This window comes from Hakea prostrata, unplaced genomic scaffold (assembly GCF_041222555.1).
Source record: "Hakea prostrata isolate BN-2017 unplaced genomic scaffold, UWA_Hpros_2 contig_4, whole genome shotgun sequence".
Classification (NCBI taxonomy): Eukaryota; Viridiplantae; Streptophyta; class Magnoliopsida; order Proteales; family Proteaceae; genus Hakea; species Hakea prostrata.
Window position 1 is genome coordinate 824,270 of NW_028291123.1, and position 20,276 is coordinate 844,545.

General features: G+C 37.8%; 1 protein-coding gene across 2 annotated transcripts in view; it reads right to left on the reverse strand.

Moving 5' to 3' along the window:
* Positions 1-17,803, reverse strand: part of EMB3103 (Pentatricopeptide repeat (PPR) superfamily protein) — a 36,250-nt gene extending 18,447 nt beyond the window's left edge. For both annotated transcript variants that reach the window (XR_016170927.1, XM_089141140.1), the window contains exons 1-5: positions 17,277-17,803; positions 16,207-16,291; positions 7,750-8,013; positions 7,291-7,593; positions 1,444-1,548 (exon numbers count right to left, since the gene is read on the reverse strand). Coding sequence is in view for 1 of the 2 variants with exons in the window: in XM_089141140.1 (XP_088997266.1) it covers positions 1,444-1,548; positions 7,291-7,593; positions 7,750-8,013; positions 16,207-16,291; positions 17,277-17,560 (1,041 nt within the window). In the remaining variant the exon portion in view is untranslated. The remainder of the gene's footprint in view (positions 1-1,443; positions 1,549-7,290; positions 7,594-7,749; positions 8,014-16,206; positions 16,292-17,276) is intronic.
* Positions 17,804-20,276: the final 2,473 nt, after the last annotated feature.

Below are 20,276 nucleotides of genomic sequence, written 5' to 3' on the forward strand. Positions count from 1 at the left end.
TCTAGGGCCTCTAGTTCCTCCTCTCCTGCACTTTTTACTTTATTGCAGTGGCATTGTTGTCTTAGCCATGTCCTTATACCTATTTCATCCAAATTATTTCCTAATCTAATTAGAAGGCTTATTTTGAATGATTTTCATTGTGAGGCTTGCATTCTAGATAAATAGATTAGACATGTTTACCCTGTTTCAGACCATCGTAGCCTTGTTCCTTTTTTAGTTATTCATTTTGATGTGTGGGCTCCTTCTCAGGCTGTGTCTTTATTTGTCCATAGGTAGTTTGTTACCTTTATTGACTGTTGCACTAGGACCACATGGGTTTACTTACTTCACCAAAAAAGTGATGTTTTCTCGTGTTTTTAGAATTTTCATAATATGGTTAGGACTCAATTTGGGGCTGCAATCAAAATCCTTTGTACAGATTAAGGGACTGAGTACTTGGATGGAGCATTCCCTTCTTACCTAGATAACCAAGGGATCACACATCAGCCCAGTTGTGTCAACACTCCACCTCAAAATGGGGTTGCAAATACAAGAATAGACATCTACTTGAGGTAGCACGTTTCATTATGTTTACTATGCATGAGCCTTCTCGGTTTTGGGGTGATGCAATTAAAATACAACTTATCTGATTAACTAAATGCCCTCCCAAGTCTTAAACCAATGTTGTCCCCTTAAGGTTCTTTTAGGGATTTACAGACCCTAAAACCCCAAGCCAAGGCAGCCAAAAACCCTAATTTGTGCTGGTTCCTTTCAAAGAGGATCTTGAAGGGATCTAATCTAGACCCTGGGTACAACAAAAAGTCTATCTCTTCAGTCTTCACCACTGAAACTATTATTGTATCCATGGTCCTTCCAATTATTTTGATATTTGATATTGAAACCTTAAGTTTCACATGTATAGAGAGGAATCACTAGACTCACCTAAGATTATTCAAGGATTTCCTTAAAACCAAAAGAAAACTCCACGGAGTTTTCACCTAAGAAAACTACCAGTCATCTTTTAGCAACCAAAACAGTAGATCTTACACAAAATACTTCACCTTTTTTGTTGGGGTGGGGGGGGGGATTTAAAAGGGAACTTGCTTTATGAAAAAAACAAAAAACCTCTCCAACAGGCTTTTTTCAACATAAATAAGAAAGACTAGAACATTTTTCAGGTATTAGGAATGTTGAGCAGTAAATGGACCCTATATGACTAGTGGATGATGTTTCATGTTGGACTTCAGTCTAGTCTTTATTTACAGATTTTTTACATCACAATAATTTATTAATTTTAAGGTACAACATTAATTAATTATGAAGTTCTATAGTCAATTTGAGAACTCCCAATTTCTGGTCCAAATTCACACCGCCGGGGAGGTGGGTAACATAGCACACCCATAAATAGCAAACTACTCAAATATTGGAAGTACAGGAGTAGAAGGGAAAGCACTTTTTTTATACCTCATCTTTAGCGTATCCCAAAGCTTCCAATTTACTCAGTAGTTCTCTTGATTTTTCAAATAGGCCACTTCGAACATAAACCTTCAGTAAGGTAGTTAAAATAACCTGCAGGAATTCGTATGAAGGTGAGAAAATTTCAAAATCTAAAGCTGGGGGACTTAATGTACATGGCAGAAGGGGGAAGAAAACTGGAACACAATTAGTAAAGCTAAATTACATCAATGTCACTGATGCATATTGAATGCAAGAAGAGATCAAGATAGAATACACATGCACTTATGAAAACTGGCATACAAACACATATCAGTACCATACTATATACTTTGCAGAACTTTTCAAACTTATAAATGTGCAAATAATGCCCCACATGATGCTCCCATGCACTCTCCCATTGGCCCATGTATACATGCAAGAGCCACACTCCAGGACAGAGAATACTTTCCATGATATGAAGTTTCAAAAAATTACAAGAATGCCATTTATTTTTGATAGGCCAATATGGACCCACTTTAAGGTGTCAGCAGGATTGACTTTGTCCATATTTCAGATAGCTTCTTGAGCTCCTGCTTCTGGAATCCAGAAGCAGGGCTTTTGGGTCAGCAGAGGATGGAGCCAATAGGACCGCATTTGACAACACTTCAACCTTCATAGAAGCTTCTCCATCCTAAGAGTCCTCCTGCAAGTCTCTACTCTTGGTGAGCACTTCAGTGAGTTAAAGCACATTTAACAAGCAACCATTGAAGGTATTTCTAGATTTAAAATCAAAATAAGAATATGGAAGACATTATAACAGTATTTCTGGCACTTCTATGACACCCACCCTCTTCAATATTACTGAAATATTGGCACAAGGATAGAATTGTCTATAGGATTTTATATTATGTTGCCCAATGGTATATTGTAACTTCCACTGCCCAATTGTCATTATAAATAAAGGAGTTGTATCAACTCTCACGTTTGCATTAAGCCTGATTCCCAAAATATTATTCATTATATTGCAGAAAGTTTCGGATTGGGAGTTTTAAACCCTTGATTTCTTTGATGCAGCAATAGCACCACGATAACCAGCTGCCTCTCTTTGCTTATATTTCCAGTAACGTCACCACCTCCATCTACCACCACCAGTCTGTCTCTCTTTTTCCACTATATTTTCTCCACTGCCACCCCCTCTCTTTTTATCTCACCACCAAGCCCTCTGGCACCTTCCACCTTGTGTCTCCCTCTCTCCTTTCTCTCAGGAGTTCCGCAGCCTTGCACCACCTGCACAACTTCCTAATCCACCCATCCACTCCCCCCCCCCCCCCCAAACCCAAAAAACAAAGCACCACGTTCTTCACAGGAGCTCCACCTGTACTTCCTCTTGTGCTTCCCTTGGTGGTGAACACTTCTTTCTCCCACCAGGGGCTTCCCTCTTTTTTTTAAACAGATAAATTCATTTTGAAGATTAATTTATCATTCCAATTTTTCATTGTAATTATTTTTCAAATCAACGGCCATGTTTGGGCTTTCCACTGGTTCTCCTAAACAAGAGGATACCATACCCATGAAGGGCACTTTCCCTCCTTTCCCATGAACACCCTCAAGCTTATTGGGACTAATTGTCTGACATTGTCTTGGTCATGGTGCTCTTGTAGTTGGTTCCCCTAGTTGCAGGGTATCTCAATGCACATCTATGCATTGTAGCTTACACCTACTGGAGTCACAATAAATGGGGCTAATGCATGTTTGGTTTTGGGAGATTTTCCGAACTCTCTTGACCTCACCATTGCTGAAGGTTACCTTCTTCTGGACAGCACTGCCATCATGTGAAAAGTTGCTAAGGAGACATACTCCAAGGTGAGAAATGATGCCAAATACTTTGAGATCCAAAAGCAATTTCATCAACTCCAGGAAAAAGATCTACCTCATTCTCAGTACAACACCACCATGCATTTGGCAGACCTTAAGACTTCTACTGGAGATTTGCTCCGGGTTGTGATATGGATGCAACTGCCTTCACAAATGGGCAGAAAAGTGGTGTTGATGACTTTCTTGCTGCTTAGAAGTTTGAACATGGAATATGATCAGGAAAAAGGTGATCATGTCATGCTGCATCTAAAGGAACAATCAAATTCCATTACAATAGCCTGATAGGCCTCATCATCAACATTCTGCAGGCCACCAACCCAGGTCCCCAACGTGAAGATGATGTAAATGTAGGTCCACTCTATCTTCTTATCTTAACTTCCATAATTTTTCAGATTTTTTCTAAATGGTTTTCTAAAATTTAAAGTTAAATTTTTAAAAAAAAAATTATAAGCTAGGAAAGAAATACACCATGAAGCCAGAGATCCATGAATGATGCCTAACATATATAAACCAGACCCACCCCAGGCCCCATACAAGTTGCCCTGATTTTTTATCGAATTTCCTTTTTTTGGAAAATCAAATTTTTAAACTAGAAATTTTTATCCGACCACATGAAGAGGTAGATTGCTCTTGATCTTCTAACATATAAAACCAAAAAAAAAAAAAAAAATACCGAACCATCAAATATTGATCATGTAGTTCTGTTAAAATTATCTCTAAAAGAAAAATGTGTACCTCAAGTATGAATCTTTAACAAATCTTGGTTAATTGCAGGAAATTGTTGTTGTAGATGCATTGAAGTAGTTCACAACTCGCTCCATGAATAATTGTAGGTGATTTGGCTAAAATAATACAAAGAATTATAGTTTTCTAGCAAATTCTCCCTCACTATCAGAACCGCTAGATCAATCGAAATATGTTGAAAATTTGACCAATTCTGCACCAATGTGCCCATTTCGATAGGCTTTTGTACTTTTTAGGAAAGGATCCTATCATTTATTTCCAAAATCTAACTAAACATTCCTCTAAATGTAATTTCATCCAAACTGTGATATGTCAAAATTTCAGTTGAAAATCAGCACCCCTTAGGGTCTGTGAAGTAAACTCCAATCCCCCCCCGCAAAAAGAGCTGCAAGAAGCATGATTGTCAAAGCGTCCACCTAGGTGGCAAGGTGGTTCAACCGCTTAATTGGCGCCCAAACTGCAAAGGAACTCCAAGGCGCAAAGTGACATAAGACCTACTCAACATCAAGAATCAATGAATCAGTAAATGCCTAGGTGGACGCTTTGATAACCATGGTTTGATGAGATGAACTTATGCTAGTGTTCTTTTTTTGAATAATTTTTCATAATTATGATTCTTGAATGCTTTTTTTTTTTTTTTTTTTTTTTGATGAATGTGACTATTGAATATTTGTTTGGCTTATTATAGAAAGTAGTTGTATTTAAAAGTAATTTAAAAAAAAGTTGTGTTGAAAATTTTTTACCCAACCGCTTTGGTTGCCTTATTAATGCCTAGGCACCGCTTTTTTACCTAGGCGGAGCCCCAATCGCTTTGGCTGCCTTGCCACTTTGACAACCATGGCAAGAAGCCATAGACGCCACTAGGATCTTGTGCAACCCTTAGGGGTATTTTGGTCCTTTCTTAAATTTAATTTCTTTTAGTTTGTCAAGTTGGATTTCCTCTAATTAAAAGAGTCCTAACTGAGTTACTAGTACTCTTCTATTTCAGATTGTAATTTACAATTAGGAATTTGAGTCCAAGTTTGAGTCTTAGATCTTTCTAGAAGTAGAACTTCCCTAGCATCGAGTCCTGCTTGGTGTCTTAGTTGACTGGCTATAGATTGAAGGCGACAGATCAGTTTCTGATGAAAAACATTGCTGAGAATTTCTAGCCAAGGAGGTATGGAGTAGGGTTCCATTGAGAGGTGAGAGGTTTGAGCTCTCTTCTTTGTTGATTCTTGACCACCAACTGCAGCAACAACTTACATTCTCTTCCTCCTTCAAGAAACATCAAGTACCAACTCCCAGCCCCAAACCCAAAGGCCTCCACAGCCTCTCCTCTCTTCTCCCTTACCTGTGGCAGAATTCTGGAAATTCTAAACCTGAAAATCCCTAACACCTTGCTGTCCCACTATTCTAAACCCTAAATCACAGTAGGTTTAACACCTAGACCACCCTACAAACTCTGGATGCCCCTTCAGTCTCCCACCCTTCTAAAACCCTAAAATTGACTCCTACACCTTACACAACCCTAAACCTAAGTTGAGAATTCAAGAACCTTCAAGATTGAAAGAAAAGAAAGCAAGATTCAAGCAGAAAACCTTTAGACAGAAATTTGCCTCCAATCCTCTTCAACCCAAGGCCTATTCCAAATAATCTAGCCCTAGCGCAGTCCTAAACCCTAATTTATCCATCGCCGCATGTCATAAAGTTTCCGTTCCCAATTGCAGCAAGCCATAAAAACCCTAGAAATTGCTTCTAACCATCCACAACAATAAAAACAACCTTCCCCCTCCTTGGTTTACATGAGTTTGACAAGTTCATTCAAACACATCCAGACTAAAACAATTTGCCAAAACTCACCTGTTCTCAACTGAGATTTCAAACTATGATCCAAGATAAGCACTTTTCATGTACCCATAGGCATAAAGGCAACAGCGCCCCTAAGTCACTAAAAAGTGCCTTATCATCTAAAGCATTGACAAGTATGCTTCATAGGGATCACAGAAAGGAATAGATAATATTTTATTACATTAAATTTAAATATTGTTCTAAGCATACCTCTATGCCTAGGATGTCACCTTAAGTTGATGGACAAGATATTGCAACAAAAAATGAGGTTCTAAAATGGTAACCCTGATTGGATCATTACAAATAATGATTTAGGAGCTGACACACTCAAGGGAACAAGTCATTCTCATCGAACACCCATATTTTAGAAAATCTCTGAGTTTCCTGTATGAGTTATAACTTTGATTCTTACAGCTGGTGATGCCCAAACTCACTTAGGAATTGGGATATTACATGTGAATTCTGAATTACCCCTGGAGAATAAGGTAGTGTTCAACAAGAGTCAATCCATTCTAAAACTGGTTAATATAATATAAAAAGGCCTTGGGTTCGATATAAATCTGATTTATACATTCCTGATAAATAAGTTTATTGAAGTTTTTCTCTTATGATATATATACATAGATGAAAGGAGAGGACGATACTCATAAGATAAGGTGACAATGCAATTAATATCTAATCCTATTGGCATCTAAAAAGTATTAGTAAAACAAACGGTGACCATGTAATTACTTTGTTTAAATACTACTTCACAAAATGCAACTACTACTTATGGGCAATGTTTTAATAGACTAAAAATAGGTCTAACTATGTTTAGCCACTTAATTGATAAGTCAGTTACCTAGACCACGGAACCTTAGACTCACAGAACTAGTTACAAAAAGTTGCAAGGAGAGGCATACATGATTTTTAGTGCTAGCATCTCCCTCCATCAAATTTTGTTATCACTACAATCTCTCTCCCTATGTATTTTAGCTGTCAAACTTCATCTCTCTAGTACCACCCTACTATTCTTGCATTACAAGCACAGGAAGGTGTTGATGAAGTAGACAATTTTTGAACTTTTGAAACCTTGAGATGTAATTCTCAAACCATTTCTCTAAATCTTTCAAGTTCAAAGTACCATAGTAGTTTAGGATGGTAGTATTTTTGTTGACCTATGCACATGCACTTATGCTGAATATCCTTCAGAGCCATCGTTAATGACTCACAACCAGCCTGTCTGAGTGCAGATTCTTTTAGAAGAAACAAAATAAGGAGAAATATAAACACTACATCATCATCATATTGCTGGCAGTCAAAGGATCACTATCTTATTGATGGTATGGTTTTCACACTAGTATTAGTATTTCATAGAGGAGCAAATATGAAAAGAAAAATGAGAATCTGTGGAGCAGGCACTTGAGTAAATAAGGTGAGACCAACCTTATTTGGGACAATCCCAGCAGATTTCATATTGTTCATCAACTCATCAGCCTTCAAATGGTTTCCATCAACTGAATATGCATTGAGCAAAGAGCTGTAATGGAAAACATTGGGAGAATAACCTTCCCTTATCATCCTCTCAAAATAGGATTCTGCTTCTATGCTTTGACCACTAGATGCACAAATAGCTATAAGCGTGCCATAGATAACATTGTCCATGCCTAAGTCACTGTCTTCCAGCTCTTGGACAAGCTGCAATGCCTTAGAGTAGCCATGTTTGACTTTGATGCAGCCTGAAAGCAGCTACCCATAACAAAAAGATAATAGTGATGAAGAACAAAGCAAACACAAATAGAAACTAGAGGCATAGATCTCGTTTACCCATATGTCAATCTCTTGCAGCAAGTGAAAGTTAATTCAAAAAAACAAAGTGACAGCATTAGGGTTAAGGTGGCATACAGTACTATAAGTAACAACATCTGGAACCAGTCCACATTGTTTCATTTGATCAAACAGTTTAATGCTGCTTTCAAATTTTCCACTCCTGACTAGGCAACTGAGAACAGAGTTACAGACGGAGACGTTATTTTTCATTGACTCGTCCTGAATACTATTGTACAGTTCCAGTACTTTAACGGGATTGAGGCTTCTGCCCATATACTTGATATAACTGCTGTATGACCCAACATTAACCTTCCCATTCTTCTGCATCCAACTGAAGAGCTGCAACAAGCCACTCACTGTCAGTCACCATGAGAAGACCACAGAAACATGGAAATTTATCCCAATAACGAATATTTCAGTAATCAAAACAACAGATTTAAGGTTCGGAAGACAACTAAAACAATGCATTAAATAATGCAGAGCAATATGAACGGATGCCACAGGTGCATGCATGTGTATAAGTGCAGGTAATTAGTCATAATCAATCATGTCCAAACTAAAATACAAGGACAAAAGTTTTCCAATCCCATTCCAATTAAGGAAGATGCAATGAGAAAAATGCAGTTACTAACAGCACCTCTGATGCATCTTCATCCTTTTGTTAGGAATAGGTCGAGGGTTGGATATATAAGCATTGGGCCTTTGATCCCATATGTTTACTTTGTAATAGTACATTTTTATTGGTCTAAATATGGTAATTAGGCTGAGTACAAAATTTGATTTCTTTACATAGTTTTTGAACTTGTTTTAGTTCATTGAACCAGTTGAACCAATGGTTCAATTTAAGTTAGCATGTGATTAGCACATGACTAATTTGTATAATCTAATTAGGACCTTATTAAGTCTATTTTAGTTTCCTGGTCAACTTAAGTTACGTAATAGGGTAAAGATTGGATTAGGCCTTTCCTTTTAGCATAAAAGTCTATTTCTTAGCTTTTATATAAGTTTGTAATATGATCCATTACTGAACATGAATTTGATTATTGAAATTGCTTCTTCTCCTTTGTGTGAGAGCTCTGGTTTAGATAATAACATCTAAACTATGGTGGGAACAGTGAGTTATATCCAGTGAACTTCTTGCAATGGGAAGTGCTTGGGAGGTCTGTTAGTAAGATTGATTGGACTAGTCAACTCCTTGATGTTCTGAAGCCCGGGAAGTTTTAATCAAAGCTTGCCCTTCAACTTGCAATCCATCAACAAGGTTGTAGTTCGATTCACTAGCTCCTGCCATTAGAGGACTGGAACCATAGTGAGTATAATTATCAGACTCTGCAATTCATCTTCTAAACCCTAACCTCCCCCTTGATATATTTTGGTTTTTAAAACCTCTAGTTTACTTTTAACTCCTTCCACATCCCGAATTCACAATTGGAATTCATTCAAATTCAACCAACAGCCCCAAATATCATGCCCCATTCAGTATACTTGCTGCCCAAGTATTCCATTAAAACCCTTGTTGAAGTATACATAAATTAGGAGTTTTACTGTTCACGTGAACAGTGTTTTTACTGTTCACGTGAACAGTATTTTGCTGATGTTTTGATTATATTTTCTATTTCTAATGTGGGAATCTTGCTACATAAGTTTTGGGAGTTTTTTAGAAAACATAGTTTCTATTTTGGTGGTAGTTTCTATTTTCAGAACTTTCTATTTAGAAGTTAGGAAGATACTAAAGCTGTAATATTTTGTTTCCTTCTTCTAGAGGACAATTACTTGTCTCTCAAGTTGTATTAGATTCATTAGAAGCTATAAATAAAAGTGCTCTGTGATTCTAGACTCTTTAGCTAAGAATCACAGGTCTTTTCTACTGGTTCTTCATCTCTCTTCTCTTCTTCTTCTTCTCTCTTTTCTTTGTTCAAGTTCAACTGCTATTTTGATTGTTTAAAGCTTGTTTTCTAACATGGCATCAGAGCTTTTTTGAATCAAAATAGTGTTGTTCTCAATATTCTCTTCTGAAAAAAAAAATTTCTTCTGCTTCCTTGGTGTGCAGCCACCTAATGCTGTACATTATGGACTGTTAGATCAGATATTCATGTGAACTGATCTTCTCTACCTATTACCTTACTCTTACACGTTCCAGAACTTGAATACCTTTGTTACCTCTTTTTTTCTCCTATTTTGTCCTAAGGTTGCAGAATTTTTTTTGTGTTCTTTCTACTTCAAGTTTTGGAAAACTTATTTGAGTGATATCTACCTCAGTTTAATGTCTTCACTTACACGTGACTCAATCATGAGTACGGCTGAATCAAAAGGATCTCAAGGAGATTATGTAAACGTTCAAATTACATCTATCAAGCTCAAAGGTAGTTCTAATTACTTGTTGTGGTCACAAGCGGTTCGGGTGTACATACTTGCAAAAGGTAAGCTTAAGTTCATTGAGGATGAACCTCCTGCTGAGACTGACAAATCTTATTTTAGTTGGATCCAAGATGATGCAATCATCAAAATTTGGATGTGGAATAGTATGGAACCGGATATTGCAGCGAATGTTATGTTCCATAAAACTGCAAAGGGAATATGGGATGATTTGCAAGAGACTTATTCCCAAGCTAAAAATATGACTCGGATTTTTAGTATTTAAGAAAAGCTATTTCAATTTCAGCAAGCTGACAAGTCTCTGCAGGATTATTACAACTCCTTTAAAGGCATGATGGAGGAGTTGAATGTCTTTCAACCTCTCACCACTGATATAGAGAAGCTTAAGGCCCAACGGAATGAATTTTTTGTGTCTAAGTTTCTTGCAGGATTGAACCCTGAACTGAAATCTGTCAAAGGACATCTTCTTGCTGGTGAGCATGTCCCTAATCTTAGTGAAGCATATTCTAGACTTCAACGTATTGCCTTGCCTAAAGGGAGTTCTCCAAAAAAAAGTTCTAAAGGAGAAAATTCAGCCTTCACTACCTCTTATGGAAGGGGACGTGGTCGTGGTTCAGGGGGAGTTAGTAGGTCTTCTGGAGGTCGTGGTGTTCAACTGTCTGATAAGACATCTCGACTTTGTACTCATTGCGGCAAAACAGGGCACTTAGTGGAAGCTTGTTGGGCCAAACATGGAAAACCAGAGTGGGCCAAGCACCTTGCCAATCATGTCGTTTCTGATGGTGGAACTGATACTGTAGCAAACAACGATAATGGTTCTGGATCTTCTTCAGGGGACTTGTCTAAGACTCTAAGAGATGATGTAAGCCAAATCCTTCGCCGATTGCAAAATATTGAAACTGACGCTTCCACATCCACTAGTACTTCTGCTGCCACACTTTCTCATGCAGGTAACACAGCACTTCTCACTTCTACTCCCACCCCTTGGATCATCGATTCAGGGGCCTCTTCCCATATGACTGGTAAGTCATCACTTTTTAGCTCTTTTTCTAAATCTACCACTAAAAATTCTGTTGTTATAGCTAATGGGACTTCCACACCTATTCTAGGCTTTAGAAGTGTTTCTCCTACACCTTCTCTTACTTTATCATCCGTACTTCATGTTGCTAACTTTCCTTTTAACTTATTATCTGTTAGTCAATTAACTAAAGCACTAAACTGCTCTATGACTTTTACTCCCACTTATTGTGTTTTCCAGGACCTTCACACGAGGAAGACGATTGGTGGAGGGTGTGAAAGGAACGGACTCTACTATCTGGACTATGCTAAACCTATTGCGACTCTTTCTGATGATTGTGTAGATGCTCTTCAGTGGCACTGTCGTTTAGGCCATCTGTCTTTACCTAAATTAAAAATTTTATTTCTTTCTTTTAAATCAGTGTCTAGATTAAATTGTGAAGCGTGTGAGTTAGGGAAGCATCATCGTGCCACCTATCCTCCACCCTCTATCTCTCGTAGTGAGTCCTTATTTTCTTTTGTTCATTCCGATATTTGGGGCCCTTGTAGAATTAGTAATAGGCATGGTTTTCGATATTTTGTTACTTTTGTGGACGATTTCTCCCGTCTTACATGGTTGTATCTTTTAAAGGATCGGACAGAGTTCTTAACTACATTTAAAAGTTTTATTCATGAAATTCGGACTCAATTTTCTCTTCCTATTAAAATTTTTCGGTCTGATAATGCTTTAGAATATGTGCAACATGATATATCTAACTTGTGTGGTTCTCTTGGAATGATTCATCAAACCAGTTGTTCATTCACTCCCCAACAAAATGGAGTGGCTGAACGCAAAAATCGTCACCTCTTGGAAGTTGCAAGTGCTATTTTGATTCAGATGAATGTTCCAAAGAGTTACTAGTGTGATGCAATTTTGACTGCTGGTCATTTAATTAACCGCATGCCTATGCCTTTGCTTTCTGAAAAATCTCCTTTTTCAATTGTTTTTCCCAATAGAGAACCGTTTTCAGTTCCACCCAAAATTTTTGGTTGTGTGTGTTTTGTTCATATACCACATCCTTTGGATAAACTTTCCTCCCGTTCTATTAAGTGTATATTTCTTGGGTACTCACGCACTCAAAAAGGTTTTCGTTGTTATGATCCTGTTCTTCGCAAACAATTTACAAGTGCGGATGTGACATTTTTTGAAGACACTCCTTATTATCTAAGTCAATCTGTGTCTGTTGAAAATGTTTTGGATGATACTCCTCCTATTCCCTCTTTAGTTCCTTCCACTAGCAATGTTCCTCTACAGGTTTATCAGCGAAGACATAAGTTGCCAGAACATATTGTGGATAGTAGAGTTCCTCCTAACAATATTAGCGGCTCTCCTTTAGTGGAGCCTGAAGTTGGCCCTACGGATGTTCCTTCTTCATCCTCTCCACCGGCGGATTCTTCTAGTGGAGATCCCACTCTGCCTTCAGATGACTTACCAATTGCTTTAAGGAAAGGTACTCGTGCTTGCACTTTACACTCTAACATTGTTTATCCTGTTTCCAATTTTGTTTCTACCTCTCATCTCCCTCCTAGCTTTCGTTGCCTTGCTTTGTCTATGTCTACCGTTCATATTCCAACCCATCATACCGAAGCTCTTAAAATTCCTGGCTGGAAAGCCGCTATGGATGTGGAAATGGATGCTTTACATTCTCGTCATACATGGTCTTTAGTCAACTTGCCTCCTGGGAAAGATGTGGTCCGCTGTCGGTGGGTGTATACAATTAAGTACCATTCTGACGGTACGGTTGAAAGGCTTAAGGCCCGCTTGGTGGCTAAGGGCTATACACAAACATATGGTGTAGATTATTTTGAGACTTTTTCTCCTGTGGCAAGACTTAATTTTGTCCGTGTCTTGATATCTTTGGCTGTGAATTATGATTGGACTCTTTTTCAGCTCGACATAAAAAAATGCATTCTTATATGGTGATCTTCATGAAGAAGTTTACATGGAGCAACCTCCAGGGTATGTTGCTCAGGGGGAGGATAGTGTTTGTGTTTGCAGGCTTCATAAAGCGATTTATGGACTCAAACAGTCTCCACGGGCTTGGTTTGAGAAATTTAGCAAGACTGTGGAGTCTTTTGGTTTTGTACAGTGTTATTCTGATCACTCTATGTTTGTTAGACGGCAGGGTGATTGTGTTGTCATTATGGCAGTTTATGTTGATGATATTGTCCTTTCAGGCAATGATGTTGATGCAATCCATACAGTTAAGGCACACTTACAAAAATCTTTCCAAACCAAAGATTTAGGTGATCTACAATATTTCTTGGGAATTGAAGTGATCCGCAGTAAAAAAGGAGTAAGTTTGTCACAAAGAAAGTATGTGTTAGATCTTTTGACTGAGACTGGCATGCTTGCTTCTAAACCTAGCGACATTCCCATGGATCCTCAGTTGAAGTTAGGACGTGATGATGGTGATTTGTTAGATGATGTCCATCGTTATAGGAGTCTTATTGGGAAACTTATTTATCTTACTGTTACTCGTCTTGATATTTCTTATTCTGTTGGTGTGTTAAGTCAGTTTATGCAGTCTCCTAGGAAGGCTCATTGGGATGCAACAATGAGAGTGCTTCGGTACCTCAAGAGTGCATCCGGAAAAGGGCTCATCTATCGACCAAATCGGAGTATGGACTTGGTTGCCTTTTCTGATGCAGATTGGGCTGGATCCGTCATTGATCGCCGGTCAACCACAGGTTATTGTACTTTTCTTGGTGGAAATCTTGTGACTTGGAAGAGTAAGAAACAGTCCACCATTGCTCGATCTAGTGCTGAAGCTGAGTATAGGGCTATGGCCCACACCGCTGTTGAATTGATGTGGCTTCGTTCATTGTTAGAGGAAATAGGATTTCCGGTTTCCCCTTTATGAAAATGTTTTATGATAATCGAGCAACCACTTACATTGCTAGTAATCCAGTGTTCCATGAGAGAACGAAGCATATAGAGGTAGATTGTCACTTTGTGCGTGATGCAGTGAAAAAGAAGCTTATAACAACTCCTTTTGTGAGCTCTCTTGACCAACTAGCTGATTTGTTCACCAAAGCTCGTTCGGACCAAGTTTTCGGTCTATCACTGTTGCGCAAGTGGGCATGGGAGATTTGTATGCTCCAGCTTGAGGGGGAGTGTTGAAGTATACATAAATTAGGAGTTTTACTGTTCACGTTACTATTCACGTGAACAGTGTTTTTACTGTTCAAGTGAACAGTAAAAACAGCTTTTACTGTTCACGTGAACAGTATTTTGCTGATGTTTTGATTATATTTTCTATTTCTAATGTGGGAATCTTGCTACATAAGTTTTGGGAGTTTTTTAGAAAACATAGTTTCTATTTTTGTGGTAGTTTCTATTTTCAGAACTTTCTATTTAGAAGTTAGGAAGTTACTAAAGCTGTAATATTTTGTTTCCTTCTTCTAGAGGACAATTACTTGTCTCTCAAGTTGTATTAGATTCATTAGAAGCTATAAATAAAAGTGCTCTGTGATTCTAGACTCTTTAGCTAAGAATCACAGGTCTTTTCTACTGGTTCTTCATCTCTCTTCTCTTCTTCTTCTTCTCTCTTTTCTCTGTTCAAGTTCAACTGCTATTTTGATTGTTTAAAGCTTGTTTTCTAACAACCCTAATATCCAGAGATAAAAATTTATTCAACTTCCAAGTTCAAACAAGCTTCTATTTTGAGAACCTACAACTTCATTCTGGAATTTCATAAGCCAGGCGTTGTTTGCGAGTATTCTGCACAGTCAAATCTAACCACTAAACCCTGCTGAAAATTTTATCTAATCTTCTCCTAACCCTTAGGGAGAACCAATCCAAATTTCACTAGCATACACCCAGCCAATTGCCTGAAATTGCCCTTTCACTCTTCATTTCTATTTTTAAAAGAAATCCTCTCTAAGTTCATATTTAATCATCTGATGCAGTTCTAACTTCCAACATATATTTTACCATACATCAGCCACACAAAACCCCTACCATCAACCGTAGCCTTAGCCCTCAAGGGGTTTGCACACATTATTCTAATTGTTCCCCTAGTTCATACAGGATCCTGGTTAACTGGTCCCTAGTTGAACCCCTAAATCTACATCCACCTCTTCCCTATGTCATGGGATACATCCATCAGTGATGGCATCACTACTATCACTAAGATTCTTCACCAATGAAGAGTCACAAAATTTCCATTCTACTTTCCTAGTCCCTTACTTGTTTTTCTCCTTGTAAGCATGTGGTAGAGAAAGTAGTTCTTCAATCTTTTGATAGCATGTCCTATGTTCAGAAGTGCTGAATTAAGCCCTTATCTAGGGGGAGAGAAACAGGAAATGCAACTCAACTACTTCGTCAGCCATTTGTGGCACTGGGAGATTGGATACTTACAATGAAAGACTAAAGTTAGTATGTCCAACTTCATATATGTGTTTGACGCTTTCAGATGAGGCAGACGGAGAACCCTTTGTGCCTGGAATTCATTCAAAAAGGGCAACACCTCTGTGCAGCTTCAGAACTTTTCTGCTCTTCTTCAGTCTGCTACTCTGCTCTATTCAACGAAATATGGCATAACCTCTGTTGTACCATATGTCCAATTTCTCTAGCAGGTGGACCTCGAAACTGTGAAAATTGCTTGCATTTGTTTGGGTTCTGTCGATTACTTGGAGTTGGCGAACCTGATTGTTGTACAAAGAGTCTAGAGCTGTTTGCATTACTCTCTTTTATCAATGACCACCTTGAGGCTTATATGACCAGGAGGGTTTATGCTTCCTCTAGTGTGTACTTTTATGGCCTTGGAGACAACCTCAAGAACTACATCTTACAAATTGAGGAACTTGATAAAGATCCTAAAATTATGACTTCATGGAGTACCACGATCTAACACAAAGGACATCTCTGTAACACATTGCACATAGATAAACAGCACAGGAAAGAAAAAAATAAATAAATAAAACAAGGCCAAATTATGTTTTTCTAAGGGACTCTTAAGGGTCAAAATCTTCAATGTATGCCAACTCCAGTTACGCAAATGATGCAAATAGATTTGACAGGTAAAGCAACAGTCCGTAGATACCAACCAGGCTGGGTATTCAGAAAAATCTAATGCACTTTTCAAGTTGAGTCACCTGAGAGACATCCTTCCATCTGTTTAGCTTCCCAAAATGGCGCAAGATAACATTCAAATCTTGCACCTGCAACACCCCTCCTGACCTGACAGATAGTAACAGATGAGTCATCACGTTCTCAGTCAGTTACATCCTTAATCTCATTTAAAATGAAAAAACCTTCAACTGAGCATCAAAATGTGGTTAAGTGACCTAATTTGAAGATCAGAATGCATCATCAGGTTGAATTCAATATAAATTACAGCTGGACAAAGAAAAATCAGTTAGATATTCAAATTCAATATTGACATTTCCTAGGCCTAGCCACAGAATATGAACAACTTCTAAAATATGTTTCTAAATTAAGGAGGATTCTTTAACAACAGAAAATAAGAAAAGTCACTCCAAAATAATGTTTGATATAACAATCCATTTCTGGTTTCTTAGCAGAACAATTCACCATATCAAAGCCATTTATAAAATAGTTTAAAACCAACACCAGTGGTGATAAGTACATTAGGATGATATTGAATTCTCAAATCACAGCTTTGATTCAATATCTGTGTATAAATCCTTCATACAGGAATTAAATAAACTGGGAACAGCTAAACAGCTTAGAAACTAGAAATGAGAAAGTAAAGAAATAACGCCTCAATGTCTCAAGACCCAAAAAGAAGAAAGACTGGAGAAGTGAAATGAAAGCCTAAGATAACATGAATTTGAAAGCCAGTATGGTTGGACTATGCTGGGCCACAATCACGTTCCATTGCCACTTCATGATACAGCTTTACTTCACACAATCAATCTAATAGACCCCTTTGTTTTCCTTCTGAATTTTCAAGTCTATTCTATCCTCTCAAGAATGTTCATTTCCATAGGAGAAAAGAATTTGGAACGCATTATGATAAGGAAGCAAGAAATACAAAAAACTATCTAATGGAATTGAAACAAAGACTGACAGTTTCATGACTTCATCACCAATCACTGAACCCATTGATTTGCATACAGGTTGTCTGTGAAATTACCAAACAAAAGATAATTCAAAATTCCAATATAAAAGAAGCAAGACTACAAACGGATGTAGGGAGAACCTTGCAAGAGCAGAATCCAAATCAACGCACTTCTGCACGTACACAACCGCAGCTCGCCTCGCCGAGTAAGGTGTTAAACTGGTTTTATGCACTGTGGTAGTGGTAGTACGAGATGAAACTTGGGCAGGCTCAGGTTGGGACTCATTGAGGGCCGTATTTGCAAAGGAGAACCAAGAACTCTTCCTCTTTCTCTTCTCAGCTGTAGAAATGGAGGGAAAGGTAACGACGGGTGAAGGGAGGCTAACGAAATGCTGAAATCCACCAGCCGAGACAGCAATTTCCATTCTTTCCCCACTTCTTCCTAGGTAGAACCGTAGCGGGGCCTGTAAATCTCTCCGAGGAATTGAAAACTGGTGATCATGTGAGTGACCCAACTGACAATATTATCTGGGAATTTGACCAGTAGTCTCCGCTAAGAATAATCAATTCCCTGGACACAATTGAATTGAATCATCAAAGTTTTCTTTTTTCTTTTTTTCTTTTTTTCTTTTTTTGTTTTTGAGGGGTTGGGTTAAGCAGAAACTGAAGAATCATCAAAGTTGAGCACTGATAGCTTAGCCTAAACGTGCGCAGAAAATGTTCTCTACCTTGTTTTTTTTTGTGGGGTAAGAAGTTAAAAAAACTTATTCATTGAACTCGAAAGGAACATACACACTCAGAAGAAGAAAAAACTTCAAAAGATAAATGCATGAAAATAAAGTTGGATTCGAATTATAGAGTAGAAATTGACCAAATTGTGCTACATGCAATAGACTGTGTCATCCAAGCTAAGGGATGGGTCAAGCCTAAGGGTGTCAATTCGGTACCGAAACCGTTTTAACCGTACCGAACCGGCTGCTTAAAACCACACCGTACCGCACCATTTCAAATTTGATACGGTATGTAACGAAACCGTTTTCAGACGGTACGGTACAGTTTCGGTTTCAAACGGTGTACCGTTGGTACATACCGAATAATGTTTTCGTATTGTATTTAAGATTAGTTCTGTAATTTTGTTTTAAACTTTAAACCCTAATAAGTTAATAACCCTAAGTCCCAAAATCCCTTAGTTTTACACTTTTGTTATGTTTGTGACTTCGTTCCTCTCTGTGACTCTTGAGCAGTTGAGCCTTCTTCAAGCTTCAGCCTTCAGTTCGAGTTCAAGCTTCATTCTAGGGTGTCAATTTGCAACTCGAACAGTTAAAACCGAACTGAACTGGCCCATTATAGCTCAAACCGGCCCGAACCAAACCTTAATGGGCTGTGTTTGGGCTGGAGGGTGGAGAGCCCGCACCAACCCGAACCCAAACTGTAACCCGTTATATAGTTTAACATTAACTATTGTTTGAATCATCACATTATCACTAGGTAGTTGGTAGACTATCAAAAAAATTGAACATGAATTCAAAGATCAAATAGTCATTCTACTACTTATAAGAGACAATTAGAATGATTAAGTATGAATGTCCAATTGAATGTGCAACGTTTGTTTAAATTAAGTAAATATTTATCAAGTATGAGAATGTTGATTAAGTATGATTATATTTATTGAGAGGTATTTCTTTTGCACATCAATTAAATACCAACCCAAAAAAGAGACGGATTTCATAGAAGGGAAAAAAAAATCAACATTCTCACAAAACAAAAACCCAATTTCAAGCATCATAGCACAAGTTAGAATTTAAAAAGGTTTTTGGTTTGAAGATTTGTTCAGGACTATCTGATGGAGCCTAAAGAATGAAAAAAATGAACTTGCAGTTTCTATGTTACTACTTATTATTTGAGTTATTGATTTCTATAAGGTGTGTGGGATTTCTACAACATGGAATGATTTTTCATTTTTTTTAATGAAAATTGATAAATAACAATTTTGTTTTTCCATAGAATTTTGGCTCTTGTTATAGGATGCTCGACTATTTATTTTTATTGCATACCATAAATTATTAGCCCAAACCGTTAGTCAACCTGAGTATAGACCGTTAGCCCAAACCCAAACTGCACCAAACAGAAACCGGACCGAAACCGTTATTTTGCTAACAGGCCGTGTTTGGGCTGAGTGGTTTTGAGCTCGAAACCGCCCCAAACCGCACCGTTGACATCCGTAGTTTGTCGCTTTGGCTCTTTGTTCGTTAGTCTCTCTGGCTCTCTGCGAGTTGAAGCTAGCACCTTCGTTTTCCCTCTGATGCCCAACTTGGTTCACCTATCCTCTGGAAACTCCCATCTGCATTGTAAGTGAATCGCTATGACACATGCCCTTCTACTTCTGCTTTTTATGACAAGTGTTTGATTTTTGTCAGTGATATTACAAAATTGTGCTTCAGTTTTAGAGCTTCTTAAAACTAATCCATCTTTTTGTAGTAGTTGAAGATGATCAAAATCCAGAGTAAAGTTTTAGAGGCCAGAATTAGTTTGAACTGGAAATAAGAGATATTACTATAAATCCAATTGTGGGGTTAGTCTTAGTCCACAAATCTGGTCAAGTGTGGAGGGTAATCTGATTTTTCAACTAATAAAATGAATAATTGAAAACAAGATATGAAATTCGAGATGGTTCTCTGATTGCTTAATGTATAATTTAAAAGTCTGCATCGAGGAAACAATTCAGACTTGGCTGATCTAAATTGCAGCTATGTTTAGATGATCAAGAAGCATCTGAGAAGGTGTTCAGACGGTAATAATCCTGAGAAGATTACGGTATGTAAGGAAATAAGAAGCGGAAAAAGCATTGAGGATAGATCACACTTGATAAATAAATAAATAAATAAATATATATATATATATATATATATATATATATATATATATATATATTTTTTTCATCCCATATGCACGGCATTAACAGAGGAAGAACTTCACCCCAGCTGGGACCAACGCAATGGCCCCCCATGACAGAATCTGCAAGATAACTATGGAGACTAATCCATATCAGTAAGCAGTAATTGAAGGGAACGATACTACTCCACTTCACAAGTATAAGTCAGCTTCTCTTGAAATACGCCACATACAGGGAAAAATAAAATG